The sequence below is a fragment of the Strix uralensis genome, chromosome 12, assembly GCF_047716275.1.
Source record: "Strix uralensis isolate ZFMK-TIS-50842 chromosome 12, bStrUra1, whole genome shotgun sequence".
NCBI classification, from domain to species: domain Eukaryota; kingdom Metazoa; phylum Chordata; class Aves; order Strigiformes; family Strigidae; genus Strix; species Strix uralensis.
In genome coordinates, this window is record NC_133983.1 from 14,109,179 (window position 1) to 14,127,155 (window position 17,977).

At 37.7% G+C, this 17,977-nt stretch overlaps 1 protein-coding gene across 1 annotated transcript in view; it reads left to right on the forward strand.

Moving 5' to 3' along the window:
* CHST8 (carbohydrate sulfotransferase 8) overlaps positions 1–17,173 on the forward strand; it is a 189,760-nt gene extending 172,587 nt beyond the window's left edge. The window contains exons 3-4 of the mRNA XM_074881155.1: positions 13,302–13,339; positions 15,755–17,173. Coding sequence (XP_074737256.1) covers positions 13,302–13,339; positions 15,755–16,903 — 1,187 coding nt within the window. The 3' untranslated portion in view covers positions 16,904–17,173. The remainder of the gene's footprint in view (positions 1–13,301; positions 13,340–15,754) is intronic.
* Positions 17,174–17,977: the final 804 nt, after the last annotated feature.

A 17,977-nucleotide genomic window follows, 5' to 3' on the forward strand; every position in this document is an offset into this window, starting at 1 on the left:
AGTTACAAAGAAGTCATAACTCTGAATTTCAGTCTTCAATATAAACATCAAAAGTGGAAATAAAGATTGAAATTAATTGACTTGTCAAAGGTAAAATATTTGTTAACAAACAATTCAGATAAACACAAAAGACTGAGACTTAGAGGCTACCTAGTAGAGTTGCACATACTACTCGTGAGATTTAAAAATAGGTCTTGTCTAGTGTTAACACATAAGAGTGCAGTCTGTATGCATTCTCAACAAAAACTCTACATGTTATTAAGTAAAAAGTCCACATGTGAAGTGAAAGAGTTGCATTTCAGATGAAACAAATAGTCAGATAGGTAAAGTCCTGTATGTGCACAATTTTCTACTACAACCCTGGGGTTTATCCAGCACTAGAGCAGAGGCTTTGAAAAAAAGAGTTACAATATAGAATTACACTGTGTAAGCCACACACCCAGTCAGTGGTGTGCTTCATTGTCAGGAAATAGTTCCATCCGTAAGACAATTGTCTCAGAAGACTGAATTAGAGTAGCAGATTACTTCAGAGATCCTTTAGCCAATGCATAATAGAGAAAATGAATTGTATACAATTGTATGCAATGTACGAAGTGAACCACAAATATATTGAAATGTTCTGAACAATGATCATCACAGAAAAGCTTTCAATGAAATCAGACGCATTCACACACTTTCATCAGCTAAATAAAAGTTACACTCCTAGCTAACCATATTCAGCAACCAACTGGCTACTCGCTGTTTGTATGCGCTGACCTACAAAATCAGAAGATTCAATTGTGACAGCAACCATACCCCAAATTTGGGTTGTCAGAGTAGATACAAACAATTGAATTTCTCAGTTCATGTGGCCCCTTCTTGGGCTGATGCACCATTCCACATTGGGATACTAGAAAAATGAGGAAGTGCTATTATGTGTGAATGAAAAATGCAGATGTGTTCATAAAACAGCAGTGGCAGAGGGGTTCTCACTTCAGGCTTCACTGATGGTTCAGGGTGCCAGAGAGGCAAATATGCTAGAGTCCTTCTGGTTCCTGCAGCCCAGGCAGTGGGGGCTGCACAGGAAGAAGTTGCACCTGTAGGAAACAGGGAAGAGTGACCAAATGAAGAATACCTGCCTTTTCTCCCTGCCATAGCAGATGTGACCCCTTTAGAAGACCAGTGTAGCTCATCCAGGTGTGGGGATGAAGAGAACAAATCACTGGTCCCCACAGAAGGCTATTTTTCTCTCACCCACATATCTGAGGTGTACTGCCACACTACTGCTGCTGCTTCTCTTTTACTTCTGTCAGCTCCCATGTTTCCAAGTTGTGCAGGGGAAAGGAAGGAACATACAGTGACCTGGCAGAGGTAGTGACCAGTAAAGTGAAGAAGAGAGCCATGTGGATAGGGAAAAGTCATTTACTTTGGCAGCAGCTCCCTGTGCATCCTATCCAATGTATTTGCAGCTAACCATGGATAGAAGAATAATGCTAGAATGGAGATGTAGAGTCATGTTGGGAAGTGCATAGGGAGGGAGGCACCAAAGGCCTCCCTCCAGTGCCAATACTAAGCCATAAATGGATCAGACCCCAAGATATCCAGCTCCTAATAGTAAAGTTTGTGACCAGTGGTTAACAGAGCAAATGTCCTCCAAATCCCACTTCTGCAGAATTGTCTTATAATGCCCACCATATGTTCTATAAGCACCTGAACCTGCAAGACACTCACACGTATGAAGCATTAAATACCCTCAGCAGTGCATGTCCATTTTAGTACAGTCTAGTACAAAACAGTTTAGACCTATTGAGAACCACCAGTCCTTATCTGATATACAAGTGTTTGTGTGGAGTTCTTCCCATTTCCATCCTGAACTGGTTTCTCTGTTCATTTCAAATCTTCCTGGGAGAAGTCTAACACTTTTCAGTCTCTCTCCCCCTGTTTATTATATTTTCTCAAGTTACTACGAATTCCTTCTCCTGTTGCCTGGGGTTAATGAGTCAGGGATATTTCTCAGGCAGCAAGAAGTATTACTCTACTTTAGTGAAGCTTCTTCATCCCATTTACCAGAACAGAAGAACTTCTCTTTCATTTTAAAAAACCCTCCTGTCCTCAAGCACTGTTCCTTACACTAAGGTAAGGAGATATTTGACAACTTGTGCAGACATGAAGTCTTGCTTTTCAGGTGTCCTACTACCAATTCTCATTGACATTTACATAGCCAAGGAGAAAATACAAACACCAAACTGCCACTTTACTGATGGAGAAATACCTCCCGATATGCCTGGTGGCCTCCACGGACAATAACAGTATCCGACTGCCTCTTTGACCTGCTGGCATTGTCTTGTCAGGCATAGGCATCACACTCTCTGCATCTGATTTTTGATACACTTTCACGTCATCTGTCACTATAGCCTTGAAGTCCTTTAACACATCAGCACACTGTTTGTTTCTTTATTAATTGGACTTGAGAACAATTCACTTAATTTGTGCTTTGGCTTGGTTATCCTTAATTTCATAAATTTCTTGAAACAACAATGCAGCATCTGAAGACTCCACAGCATTAAAACTAGAGACCTCTGGGTGGAATAAGCCTGTTTGACTCCTCTCTGTTTTAAGTACATTTCTTAGGGCATGTCTCTAATTTCTTGGAATAAGTGTTATTATTTTCAAGGATGTTAAGGTGAGCAGCTGCCATATAACACACTTTTGGTGAAACACGCTGCTAAAGACAAATCCCTCAATATGGTGTCCAAAGTAGAAAAATGCAATCATAGCCTTTGTAGAGGGTGGTTACAACTCCTTCAGAAATAGGCAGAAAGGAGATGTACCATTTTGGAACATTCACTTCACACAAGCCATGCAAAGTATGCCATGAGTACAGCAGAACTCCCAAACCAGATACCACCGGAGACTGTCTTCCCCTTACTTTTGATTGCAAGTCCATCCCTAAAATACTTGGGTCCCCACTGAATGCAGCAACTGGGAAGAAGAAAGAGAAAGATTGTTACTAAGTTCAGTATTCCCTTGTGTAAGACCTTGGAAAGGCAGACAAAGGTCTAGATCACTAAACGAGGCATAATTCCCTCAGAGTGGAGAGATCTGTACTATTCCCAAGTCATTCCAGGATATATATACACACACCTTTCTTGCCACTTTCAACTTCATGGCTTTTTCTTGAATCACCAGCAATTACTCAATCATTTCCCTCCCTGGCTAGCATCTTAGGTTGACTATGTCAAGGCCTAGGACAGTCCTCCAGAAAACATTATAAACTTTAAAATTAAATAATGACTGCTTTTTCTAGCTTTACATGGATATTTCTAATTTACACCAAAAAAAAGTTAAATTGTGAGTTCCAAAAGTTTCAGAACATCTTAAAGTGGCTTGTGCTTACCCTTAGAAAGTTTCAAGCTCACTAAAACTCAAGACTAGCACCTTGACTCTTCTTACCTGGGTTCCCAGCTCAGGACAAATCCTGGGTACCACATAATGTCACATGGATACTAGAAGTAGTCAACACTCAGTTTTTGAGCAGAATCATTTCCCCCTCATTCTTACCAATATGAAAGTCAGTGCAAGACACTATTTTTATGCAAACGAATTGTTCTATCAATCAGTCACTAAAATCTGGCTGGAGAAGGAGTGCAAGTGAGCTCCTTAACAAGAAACAGGAAGTCTTCCATAAAGAAGAATAGTAGGGCTGGTGAGAAATGACTAACAGAAAATCACCACTGTCCTTCAGCTGCTCATAAGTCAGGAATAAAAGGCCTGGCAAACCCCTCACACCCAGCCTTCCCAGAACTGTTATCTCCTGCTTGTTTCTCACAGGTCATGAATCAGAGTCTGTCCAATTATCACCCCTTTTGCACCATGTTTTGTAGCTAAGTTCCAGGTGTTAACTTTTTTTAAAAAATACTACATATTGATCTCTTATACTAGGAAGACTTGTCAGTAATTAACTATGAGAACAGGAGAAAAGGAAGCCATATCAGTTCGAGCTAATTGATTGTAACATAGTAACATACAGCATTTGGATGCCTATCTGTGGTATTTGATCCGCAGTCAATCTATGAAATAAGTGAACTTCATTACTCAGAGGCATGTCTCTGCAGATCTATCTTTTAAGTTTTGCCTGCAGCCTTCTCTCTTCCCATTTGTGCTCTCTCCCAAAGAAATGTCTCCAGAGAGTGACATGAAAGCAGTCTAAAATTCTACCTGCATTACTTTGTCTTCCCTCCAATGGAAAGACCACTGAAGCTTTATTGTCCTACTTGCACATTTTCTTGAAACTTTTCCAAGGTTCTAGGTGAGCTATTCTGGCTAACTAAGTCCTGCTCCACTACAGTCACAAATTACATGAAGTGCTTGCTTGAGATTCATTGAAACTCCTCTGGTTACCTGAATAGTTCTTACAGGCTACTAAATATAAATGCAGTGCTATATTTTAAACCTTAGCATTTACTTTTTAATAAACCTGAATAAAGTGTAATGTCCTTGTCAAAGTCATGCCATGAAGGCAATATGCAAATATTAAATACGAGAATGGAGAATAACTGAAAAGTATTAAGTAGAAACTGCAAGTAACTGCTGACAGTGCCTGAAAGCTAATGATGCTAATTAATGATATTCCCAGGGACAGGTCCACAGAAGGAACAGGGAATGCAATAGCACAGGCTTCACTTTTGTGCGTTCATCATAGAATTCTTATCGAATATAAATTAAGTCAGAAAATGGCACTCTCTAATTAGGATGGCTAAATAGCAAAGAGAAGAAAGTAAACAAGTAGTGGTACCTTCCTCACAATAAATTCACCAACATCTTCTTGTATCCATTCAATTAAGCTTGCAATATAAAGCTACCATGCATTTCCCTTTCCTTTATCAAGGAAACAGACCAAGTGTAAGTTCAATGATTATTTAGTCAAGGAGATGGATTCAGTATATTTTAGAACATAAGAACATAATGAAAAAACACAGTAGTATGTGTCTGTCTTTAACGGTTCATACACCTATTCTATTAGCATGTTCCAAGTCAAAGAAGTATCTGGGCTTTCGAATTCCAAGTAATGCAAGAATCTTCTCTTCAAACAACTTAAAATCTCAACAATGGAGTAGAGGACAGATGAAAGAAAGTCTCATTACAAAGTCTGAATGTAAATTAGTAACTCTCTGGACAAGACTTAACACCACAGTTTTAAACAACAGTCAGCTAACAAGGTCACTGCAGATACGTAGGTGGTAGGACTTACCAGGAAGTCAGAGCAACACCTCAACTGAGTTTTGATTCAAAAGGAATTTATTCCTCTAAAATGCTACCATTTCTGTTTCTGCTTCTCTCTTGCTTTGACCCTGATGAATCAAAAAATTTGCAAGGCAAACCATATCAAAACAATCATGTCCCACATGAAGTTGTGTTTAAAATAATGAAAAAATAAATGGAAGTTTCAGGAGATGGTATTTCTTACTGTTACACTTAACACAAAAACACGTACAGCAAATCAGACACAAAGCAAGCTGTCCAAGAGGTACAAAGCCTTTACAAGGGGAAAACAACAGCAGGAGGATAGCCTGGGTATTTTGTCTGAGAAACATTGTGTAGACATAAACACTATACTCAGGTGGCACCCACAATCAGAAACAGTAAGTACCAGCTCCATACTGTGATCTTTTACTCCAAGAATCCCTTGCTGGAAAAAGCAGAGAAAGATGTGTATGAAGGATGGCCTAAGTTAAGATGCCAAGAGGAACATTACATCAAGAGTATTGGCTACATGGGAGTTAATCAAGGAATCAAGAGGGAAGCGATGATGACATGGAAGCAACCACAACTAAGAGAGTACTGTGCTTCAAAATGATGACTTTGTGCAGTTTTGCTTAATTTGGACATACAAGATTCACAACTGGTACCACAAATAAACTGGGAATACTAAGTTCTTTGACAGTATTAAAGTCCTCAAGTGGCAAACATCAAAAGTCACTTAACATGTGTACTGATCTCTACTTTGGTTCCCCCATTTGTAATTTTTTCTTGTTCAAACTGATGGATGAACCTAACACTTTTAATTATTTCCTGGGTATGCCCTTCAGAATTGCATTGCTTTCCCCATATACAGTACTTCTGTCCAGAGACTCCCTTACTTCATTAAGATGGAAAGTCATTTCAGTCACAAAAAGCCAGAGTAATCGTGTTTTAATCAACTGAAGTGCACACAAGCTGCTACCATCATAAGTACCCCATGACACAAATGCAGCACAATACCGCGTTGCCTGCTGCCTATGGGATAGAGAAACTGCAGATTTTCCAGGTTTAGAAATATGAAGCAAACAGTTTCACTTAGATTCAATGCCTACCTCTCTGAAGCTGACTCAGATTGAAAAGCACAAGATCAATATGAAGTAATTCAGTTTGTGCACAATACTAGCACAGGAGAGGGGAAAATGAGGGTATTTTGGGGAAGCATTCTACTAAACCACAAGTGCTTAATAATAAGCCCCAAGTAAGAGTTCAAAGTTCCTCAAATAGATTGCATTTAAACCATTAAAAATTGCATGCCTGGCAATGATAGGATTGAAACAAAAAACTAAGAACTCAGGAAGAACAAGTTACCTGATTTACAAAGCAACTCACATATGAAAGAAGGACCATAAAGAGATTAAAAAAACCCTAACCCTCAGTAGCTTAGCAAACTTCTTATGCCTTCCCAAAATAGGGAAAAAAGAAGCTTTTTCCTCAAAGAGTCACGCTTAACTACTTAAGAGCTCCAAAGGACTATTTTGGAGACTGGGAAGTAGCCACATTCTATCCATCCCCCTATGTGCAAAGGAAATAACCATCAAACCTGCCTGTTAAGTCTTCAGCTCCTTTAAACGAGCAAGATGAACTTAAAAATCAGGTTCTTTGCCACAAAGCGTAACGGGAGATCAGTGTCGCATACCAGGACCATGGAGGCATGAGAACATAAGAAGGTTTAACATTTGCACAGCAAACAAGTAAACATTGTTTTATTTAACTGCACTCAAAAAAGAGATGTATTTTTTCTATAAATCTTACTTTAAATGCAGTATATTTTTATTAGAATAAGATGCAATCCTGTCAGATGTTGCTGTTAATGAACATCCCTCTGAAAAGTATTAAATATCCCAGCTAGATTTTCCCTATAAGAGAATATTTTTTTTTTAGCATCAGCACTGCTGGCAAGGAGAACAGTAAAGTGATAGAACACAAGTTTCAAATTGAGATCAATTAAAATGGAGTTAATCAAATGCAGACATTCTTGTTTCTGGAAATACTACAAGCTTAGCTTTTGTTACACGCTCAAAAGCGCTGGATCACAGAGTCAGAGCAGAGACCGAGAATTCTTTATACAGGGAAAGAAAGATGACGGGAAGAAAATTATTAGAAAGAATAGAAGCATGAATATTAGGAGTAGGAAAAGTACAAAAAAAAAAAAAAGGTGGCTGTAAGCATTAGCCAAAAACAGACATTATAGAAAGCACTGAAGAGGAGCCAGTAACTGCATTTGGAGAAATACTAACATTGCACCACAGAAGAAAACTACTCTCAAGTTAACGGTCCTTGTTCTCTATCATGGCTATAAAAATCAGGGCTCCCCTGGAACACACACCACCTAGCAGGGGCAAAAATATGTCATTCTCACAGTTAGGTTCTTCAAGAAATTGCAGCTTTATATTGCATGCAGCCCACAATGAAGCTTACTGAAGGGTCTTTCTCTCAGCAGCTCAGTCCCCAACCCTACTGGGCCAGCTTCACACAAGCTGGAAATGTTTCTACAGCCCACAGTTCACTGACACATGGCATGTTAAGGATACACACATCCAACTGCCTGGATAGCATGTAAGTGAGAATCCAATACATCCAGATGTGCAGCAGAATCTGGTCCTCAAAACCCCAGTCTTCAGTGGATAAACTGTATCTCACTACTTGAGCAATCAGCTGCAATGTGGTGAACTGAACACCATGATTAAAGTCAGATACCTGCATTCTATCTAGACATTACTAAAGACTCACTGTATGAGTCTGGATTTAAATTCTTCAGAGTAAAATTTGACCAGTAACATGAGGGTTTCAGACAACCAATATTTGAGTTTGTAATTGAAAACGTGATAACCTAAATATCAGATCAGTTTGGCAAATGCAGCTACTAACCTCTGCTTCTCGCATGTGAAAAGCTGGAATAGTAAGATATCTTACTAGGCTTTGTGATGTAAGGTGAAAAAAAAATCACTACATGGTACATACTGTAGCAATGGATATCAGAATAAAATATTTACAGTAACATCTAATTTTTTTCCAGATTACAAATGAGTTCCCCATTAATTCACTCTTACAATTCATGCACAAAAAAAATATTTCTTGTCATATATATAATTATTTTGCCACCGAGTACAAAAAGCTGCCATAGAAGCGAGAGGTGCTATGGAGACTGTGTTTGACTGCTTTCATTTCAAGAATGACAGACAGGTTCTTTGGTCAAATTGCAGGAGGCTGAAGGTTTTCCTGCATGCAACCTGTCATTCATAAAGAATACTGTAAAATTTGTTTCTGTTGTCTTTGCCGTTGCAACAATTAGTGTTAAACAGACATGAAAATAGACACTCTGTGTCTCAGAAATACATGAGTTCACAAGTCTCTGTAAAACATGATGATGCGTGTTGTGTCACTAAGCATTTAGCTTTGACAAGGGCTTGGCAGTGTATCATTTAACCAAAGCATTCACTGTAAAAGTTTACTCATCTGTGGGAAATGACACTGCATACTTGCAGCTTCACTGGGGACTCAAAGAGGCTAGATTATATAGATTCACTGTATAGGTTTGCTTGTTTCTCGATGCACAATTTAAGATGTGCTACAGCTTTGCTAAGCCTTCTTTACTTTGCCTCATTAGTTTCATCTGTGTTAAAATGAGGTACTATGTATGTAGCTTAGATGTGGACTTTTGAGGGGATTTTCCCTAATTAAAAAAACTATAAATTTTAGATATAGAAAGAACATTTACATAGCATACAAATAGAACAGAAACACATAGTTTGTTCTATTAATTAGGCCTCAAATTCAAAACAAAAGCATTTTCTAACAAAAGGTTTATATATTTTTAAAGTATTCCAAATACATATACTATGTATATTTTATATATGTTAAAGCAAATTTACAATGGTAGCAATCTTAAAAATAACTAAATTTCTTTAATAATTTCATTCAAATACGTAAACAAATAGACACCAGAGTAAGTTAGGATCAGAAGTGGGCAGTTCTTTCATACTGTACAAGCTAAGAGTTTATTTTAAATGACAAAAAAACCTGGAAAGAGATTATCTGACCAGTATTTTGGGGAAAATCTTGTTCATGCTAATCGGAATTCTGAGTACTAGTCTATTATTCATTCTGTTAAGTACATGTTGTTGCCTTTGAGTAAAGGCCTAAGACTAAGACATATGTGGATAGGACACTTGACGCAGATGTTCATGCAATGACAGTAACAGCCATTCCAGAGTATATTTCACAAATCAGTTAGGATGAAGCAAACAAGTATACACTGCTCACAGAAGCCCATTAAGGGATGGAGTCACAGATGCAGACTTGAAGTTATCATTTTTATTAAAAAATATTTCAGCTGTAGTGTAGTCTCAGAACAGAGGAAAACACCCGAGGCAAACCAAAATTAGGTCTTGAAGCAGAGATAGAGGAGAAGGCAGAGCGACAAAGCTATATAATATTACATAGGGAAGATGAAGGCCATTTTATTGTGTTGCCAGTAGCATTGTTAAAAAAAAAAAAGAAAAGCTCACAATGGGTTTGACTATATGGTAGTACTGGATGAAGCACAAGGCTCGTATTTCATGAAAGACAACAAAAGCAGACATAAAACATAGGCCAAGCTCAGATCTGGAAAAATCACAGTTCCACAAAGGGAAGAGAAAAGAACACCATGAAAACTGACATAAACGATGTACAATTGATAGAATGATTCTGTCTCCCAGCTATTCTCTCTCTGTTTGAGCACTAGTGAGATGTTGGTCATCGTCATGTCTGGCACCAAACATTTAATGATCACTAACTTTGCCTGGGTGCGAGAGACACCAGTGGTTTAATTTATGGAAAAAAAAACCCAAAAGCCAAAACACCTACTGTTTTGGCAATAACATCTGAGAGCTGGTAAATAACACGGATAGTAAAGATGTAGCATAACATTAAATTTAGACTTTGATTAGTATAGTAGATCTGTGCAATATAATTTCCCGAGTTCACTGCACTTCAGAGGTTTTTTGCCATGTAGCTTTAAATCTGAAGTGACAGACTGTATCATGAGAAAAGACAGCTAAAAGAAGCCAACTTTAGAAGTCATAAATTCAGAAAACATTGAAGAGATTGGCAAGTGCTTCACCAAACATTTACATTAAACATGAATTGTTGTTCTGATTACATCTTAAAGCCAGTAAATGAAAAATCATTTTTTTTAAACAGTTAGTCATCCCTGCTAGCATTTAATTTTTTAAAGCACACCGTATCAGTGCAAAGCATTAATCTCTCAAGTTACCTTTATGAAACACTACTACAAAAACATAATTAACCACAGAAAAAGATAGACCTCATATCTGCTTTTTGCATTTTTGTGGGGTTTTTTTAATAATTATTATTCATGGTAGATACCTACCAACTTTAACAGGTAATTACACAAAGTGTGTGGTTTTGCTACAAGCTATCACTGCTCTCATTGAAGTCAGGACAAGTGACCACAACTAAACAAACGGGGAGAAAAAAAACCTAACCGTAACTTTTATGTTACAATTTGGACACAGCAAACGTTCTCATATTTTCTGCATCTGATTTTGTCCAAAATAAATGCTCAGTTTTCCAATAGGAGACCAAGTCTTTTCTCACCTATTTAAAATTTTAACTGTGAAAAGCTAAAAATGCTTTCAGAAAGGGAGTGGATTTGTAGACATTGTATGATCTGATCTTTTGGGGAGGGTTGCACAACCATTCTCCTATCTTACACTGGTATGCATAACTAGTTCACAGCAGGAGAAATACTTAAATATGTAAATTCTCTCCTGTGCACATTCGCAGTATTAACAGCCAAAGTAAATCTCCAAGATCCATGACAGTGGACAAGGCGTGACTTAACACCACTCAATCCAGTTTACAGAAAGACCAAAAATTAAATACTTGAGAGGAATAAATTGGTAATGAACCTAATGGTGACTATTGTCTGTAATAACATTATTATCAGAATTATTAAGTGCATTATATTACACATACACAAGAAACCAAAAGACATCCACAGAAAGTGAGCAGAATTGACCAATCCACACCACCAGACTAAATTTCTTACCTGCATTAAATTTTCAAAACTGTACCTGACACATGATTTATGTCTATAAAAGAAGAAATAGCCCAACAATATTCTGAGTTTATAAGGAAAATCATATTCTATTTCAAGCTCTGCTACAAGAAAGCCTAAAGTAGAAGTTAAACAACTACTCCAACCAACTGTATTAATGATGCCTTAAAACGGAGGAGGCCAAGCAGCCGATGCAAATCTAGCTCAAGTGGCTTAAAGTTACACCTTTAGGGTTAGCAAAAAAGAAGCGGTTACATCTGCTGACAAATAGAACGTTTTCATGGTTTAAACAGATCACCCATACTCTAATATCAATTCTTTCAAAGTTCTGGTGCTCAGTTTTTGCTGTTCTTTTGGGACAGCAGTTTCCATACCCTCATTGCTCCAACATAGTACACAGCAGTATCATAAATGCAGTTCTTTAACTGATCACATCAAGAACTGGACGATAGCTCAATAATATCTCCTAAAGCCTGGAGCAACAGAATGAGTTTTAATCCTCTAGAACCCGCACAAGGATGTTATAGATTAGCTCTGTTTATAATATACCTTCTGACTTTATTTTGCAGCTAAACATTTTTGAGAAGCAGCTATGAAAAGGCTTAAGACTCCTTCTAGAACATGTCTGGAACTTATTTTTGATGGAGTAAAAATAATATGCCCTTTGCTTTTCATAGGCACAGAATCACAATATCCCCATCCACCTTAACTTGAGTTTATTGCTAACAAATTGCTGCAGTGGAATTAAAGCTCAAACATGAGCCAGAAGAGTAATGAGTACTGTTTGATGAGCTCTAACAGCATAGAAATAACCATAGCAATTTTACTCAGACTCTACTACAAACACTAGTTTGTAGATCTGATTTAAAAAACAAAACCAAAACACACAATTGATCATGTAAATTGGACTTGCTGCTTTAACAGCAATAAGGTACAACGTGAAGTATCCACGCACAGTGTTTCTGAGAGCTTTCATAGTACCATGAAAATTAATCTGATGGGACTGAGCTACCCCAGTGATGCTTTTATTTATAATGCTTTGCAATACATTTACCTGTAATTGTCCTTGTCCAAACACCTGTGGATTCATAATGCAGACTTATTAAACTGAAGTCTTCAAGCAACTGAAGTTCTCAAGCAACAGTAACAGTGACTATTAGCAGTTTTCCAAGTTGAAAAGCCCCAAACTAATTTCATAATTAAAATTTTTTTTTCCATTATACATTCCTGTATTATTAACTTATACTTAACGGAGATTAGGAACAGTAAAGAGATCCTACGCATCTGCTAAAGCTGCCTTCCAGGATTTTCACATCTTCATTACAGTATTTTCAGGCAGACAACACTGTAGAAGCCAGAAGATTTGGCAAAACACAATTCTGTGTTGTTGTGGCTCTCCAAAACTCTACAAACATTACCTGACCTATGTATAAGTCCACTGTGTGGTGGTGTGGCTTTACAGCAAAGGACAGGACTCGGTGAAAGCTATTACAATGATTAAGTACCATACTAGCCAAAGTTGGGGGGGGGGGGGGGGCGGGGTGGAAATCCACAGAACTTTAGGTAAATACACACAAAGAACAGCCTTTTTTTAGAGCTCTAACCTGTGATCACAGATTTCAGCTGCTTCTCGTTCTGCTACTGGCCTTTTAGCTGAGGTTAAATCATCACTTTTCTCCATCTCAGTTTTCCCATCTGTAAAAGGGAGGTAAAGATATTCACTCCATTTCACAATTGTTATGATATCTACAAGTAAAGAGGCCTTCCAAGAGGTTTTCTTATTATAAAATATACACTAATTACGATTCATCATTGGTCTAGTTATCATTGCATTAATAGAACTTGTTCTTGTTTTCCTTTTAGTTACTGAGAGGACACACTGTTATCGGTCCAACAAAAATGAAACTAATGTTTTTATTTTTACTAAATAATGACTTTAATTTCTTTCTTTGTTTAGGGATAAAATATAACATGGGATTCCAGCAACAAAAAAAAGTAAGTTTTCAGAAGTACATAAGGAAAATTGTACCCATATTCCGAGTATGGCGTACAGATAGTGATGGCTCAGATAAGGCCACTAGACTGGAGATGAAGCACTGAAAAGGAAAGATGCATCAAAGCTTTTCCATGAAGTGCAAATTTTCCTTTTACAATATGAATTCGATAAGCTATGCAACTTTAGTTTTATGAGCTTTTTCCTAGACTGGATATTGCTAAAAGATACTGTAAAATTTGCATATATTAATATTCTGTATGAAATCGTACTGATCAGATGAATGTCTTGAGAGATACTTAAAAATAGGCTGAAAAAAAAAAAAATACTGGTGAAATTCCTCCATCTAGTGGCTGTTAGCACACTCACAGCAGCAGTGAATGGCCGCGGTGGGCTGTCACTATTTCATAGTTAAAAGGCGAGTGCAAGATATGCAAAGGAACAACTGCAGCTGCCAGCTGTTACCCAAATGCCATTGCCTGGTGAAATCAGTGTGATGTGATTGACATCACTCCATCTCTACAGCTCCAGCTTGACCTTCTGGATGAAGAGTTACACTGACAGAAGACATTCATATCATGGCATTTGAGTTTCAAAAAGTGTAGGTTCATCATCATTGTCATCATTAAAGGTGCAAATATCTAAGAAGCCTGAATTTGATAACCTTGAAATATCAGCCACATCATGGATAAATAAGATTGAAGCTCAGCCATGCTGTAAAGGGTAATATTTAGAAATACATCCAATATTTTACACAGACAATAACTTTAATACACCTTTGACTACCGGAAACAACCTCTGAAGAGCAGAGTACAACAATCACTCCCAACAACTGAATACACAGTGCCTTGCATGACAAATTATCAGTGGTTTCCCAGTCTGCACATCATATACCACCTCCACTACCAGAACAGCCAGCAAAACATTTTAGAAGCCTAAGTTCTGCAACAACTTGCATAGTACTCTAAAAATTGTAATTAATACTGATCTGTTCTGTTTGAGTTTTCTGTAATAATTGAAACAAGTCACCTACAAAATAATATGATTTTTTTTCTTCTTTTGTCACCAATGCTTCTTGTAATGATTACTGAGTCTGTTTTTGGAGACCTTAAAGGAGGATGTGGCAAGATAAAACCTCCACGACAGCACAAGTTTGTTAAGATACCTATAGTATCACATTTTTCAGTCAACAGAAGGAGACTTGTAAAATCACTATTACAATTAAGATTTAATCTGGTACCTTGAAAGACCATGACCTTACTAATCCCCATACTGTACACCTTAAAATTCATCCAGCATCTTATTTTTGAAGCCATTTTTAAATACTATTAGGGAGCAAATAAAGACTGAAAGTCAGAAAGGTACAATTTATAAAACCTCTAAATAAACATTCTGCAACTACATCTGCTTCCTCTGTTGAAATAGTCCCTAGCGGTTCATATGCCACTCAGCTCCCAGGTGAGTTCTCAAAACAGGGATGACATGTAGTTAAACAGTGTCCAGAACATAATTTTAGTCTTTGAGTCATAGACATGTAGACAGGGATTTCATTCAGGTGCTTTGAGAAGTAGGAAGTAATGGAGCACATCTGCACTGCATGCCAAAAGTATTAACCAGTGAGATCCACCTAATGAAAAAAGAGCAGTTCCCATACACACCTTATCCACAGACATGCTTTGCTTACTCTGTTTTCACTTGCCTAGTCCCAGCCACAGCTTCATTCCCACCCCTTACTGCTTCTCATCAAGTCTCAGTTGCTTTGGTCCCAGGCTCACCTCACCCAAGCCTCCCTTTGGGGTCTCTATTCATGCTGCTCTCACCAAATCCACTTCTTTGCTGCAAAGCTTCCATGTTCTCCCTGCAGTCCTTTCTACTTCCCTCTTCCCACTCTTGCTCCCTCTACATCTTCACTCTACTTTACAAACACTATAAACCTTCCTTCCCTGTCAGGCTTCACTCTGTGCACAACTGTCCTCACTGCAAAGGTAAGCTACTGAAAGAGGGACAGGGGAAAAACAGATTTGTGTGACAACAGGCAGCCTGGAGTAATTAAGTCCTCAAAAATACTTGGATACCTTCTGTGGAAATTTCAAACACAACATATCTAAAACAAAAGTATCTATCAAAGTCTGGGTACAAGCACCACCTAAAATAGAGTTAAATCCAAGTCTGAACTGGAATTTGCCAGTTCAGGCTCATCTCAGTCTTTCAATTTTATGTAAGCACAGAAGATGACGATGAGAGAAAATTACGTACCACGACACAGGCACAGTACTGAGGACTTGCAGCAATGCATTTCGTTGTACAATTCCGCTGAACTCAGAGTGTATGAAAGATCCACATTAAGTTGTACAAGCTATTAATAGTGACAAACACTCTCTCATTTACTAACATCTTTGATCTATTTTTCCCATCAGGACTGTGTTTCCAGCAACAACCAGGATAGAAGATTAAGGAAAAATACTGCAGACGGAGTAGCAACGGTAAAGCAGAGTGATTCATTACACCTATCTGAAAATGTGCCCACTAAACTTCAAAGCACAGACAGAAGGCAAAGCAGCATAATGTTTGCAATGAAAGATCAACTGAAAGGTGAAGAAATTAATTCCATCAGGCTCCATAAACGGAGGAGGAGATTTATAATTAAAAAGAGCCCAATTCTAATTTCCATGAACAGCTCCATTCTCAACCTGCCCACACTTAAATCTGAAGATAGAAACAACAACAAGTGGAAAAGTCTCTATCAGATCCAAAGAGAAAGAAAGCAGATTATGAGGGAAACTTGTTCTAAATACAAGAGTAATAATAGAAGAATAATCACTCCTTATCATGTTTCTAGAATATTTGTAGAAGATAAATACAGAGTTTTATACTGTGAAGTGCCAAAAGCCGGCTGCTCGAACTGGAAACGGGTGCTCATGGTTCTTAACGGCCTGGCTTCTTCCACGAAAGATATACAGCACAACACAGTGCACTATGGAAACTATTTAAAAAGACTGGATGGGTTTGATCACAAAGGAATTTATCATAGGCTCAACACTTACACAAAGATGCTTTTTATTCGTGAACCTTTTGAAAAGCTGGTATCTGCATTTCGGGACAAGTTTGAACATCCAAACAACTACTACCACCCGGTTTTTGGAAAAGCTATCATTTCCAGATACCGTGTCAATGCCACCAAAGAAGCATTAAGGACAGGCTCTGGAGTCAAATTTAAAGAGTTCATTCAGTATCTCCTGGATGTACACAGGCCAGTAGGTATGGATATCCACTGGGATCACGTCAATAGGCTTTGCAGCCCATGTTTAATAGACTACGACTTTGTTGGGAAATTTGAAAGTATGGAAGAAGATGCAAACTTCTTCTTGCACTTAATTGGTGCTCCACAAAATTTAACTTTCCCCAAGTTTAAAGATAGGCACTCCAATGAAGAAAGAACTACCACTAAAATTACACAACAGTATTTTGCACAGCTTTCTCCTTCGCAACGACAACGAAGCTATGACTTTTACTATATGGATTACTTGATGTTTAACTACTCAAAACCTTTTGAAGATTTATATTGATTTGAGAGCTGGGACATTTTCAGTGTCATATCAGTTGAATTGCATAACAAATCCAGGTGGCTTCTGTTTATATATACTTGTCTGTTAGCAAACAATTGGTTGAAGAGCAGGAAAAAACCCAAAACAGAACACAAATGGCTAGTGATGTTTACACCTTCACCTTAATTGCCTCCTTTTTCAAATCATATTTTTTCTATAATTTCTCCATATGAAGTGTATGTACATATATGTATAATATGTCAGGGCTCCCAAATAAAGCACATGATTTTCCATGCTGGTGTGACCTGTGTTTGGACTGAGAGAACAGTTTGAAACTGGGAAAACATGGCTGACAACTCTACAGTTGAGCCAGTATTTCAAGCTCTTCACTATTTAGAAAATAAGTGAGAAAGTGACAGAGTAGGAAGAAAAAAAAAAATACTATTTACAGTTCCTCGAAATCTGCAACATGTGAAGACATACACCAACCAGACAGTATGACGTTGGTCACAGATTGCTATTTCCTGATATTCATAAGTTAGAGAGAAAAAGTCTCTCACACTTACACTGTACAAAAACACACTGGTGAAAACAACTAATACTTAATGACCATGTGAGTGCAGTATTAAACCAGATGTTGCAACTCAGGAGTAAGGATGTGTTCTCCCCCTTCAATATTTCCCTTATGGCACATTCATCTGCAAAAAGATAAAATGCAGGCGAACATTTGCATCTTTATAAATGTTATTAAGATTCTTTTAATCCTTTGCATTAACATAAATCTCTGGTTTAATCTTCATAGTCACCAGGAATATCAAATCTTTCCTTCACAATAACAAGCAAGAATAAATGCAACTTCCTGCCCATCAGGGTAGTTCTTTTCATTGCTGCAAACAATTTGCACTTGTTTATTTCAGTAACAATTAGATCTGATTTAACACACAAAAATATTCCAGGTGCTTTAGATCAGTTGTTCATTTACTATACTTAAGAGAAGGCTTGCTTTCATCTCTAGCAGAAATAACTTATGAGAATCAAATACTTGACCTTCCACTGGTTTTCTAAATCTTCACACTAATTCTGTATACAGTATCC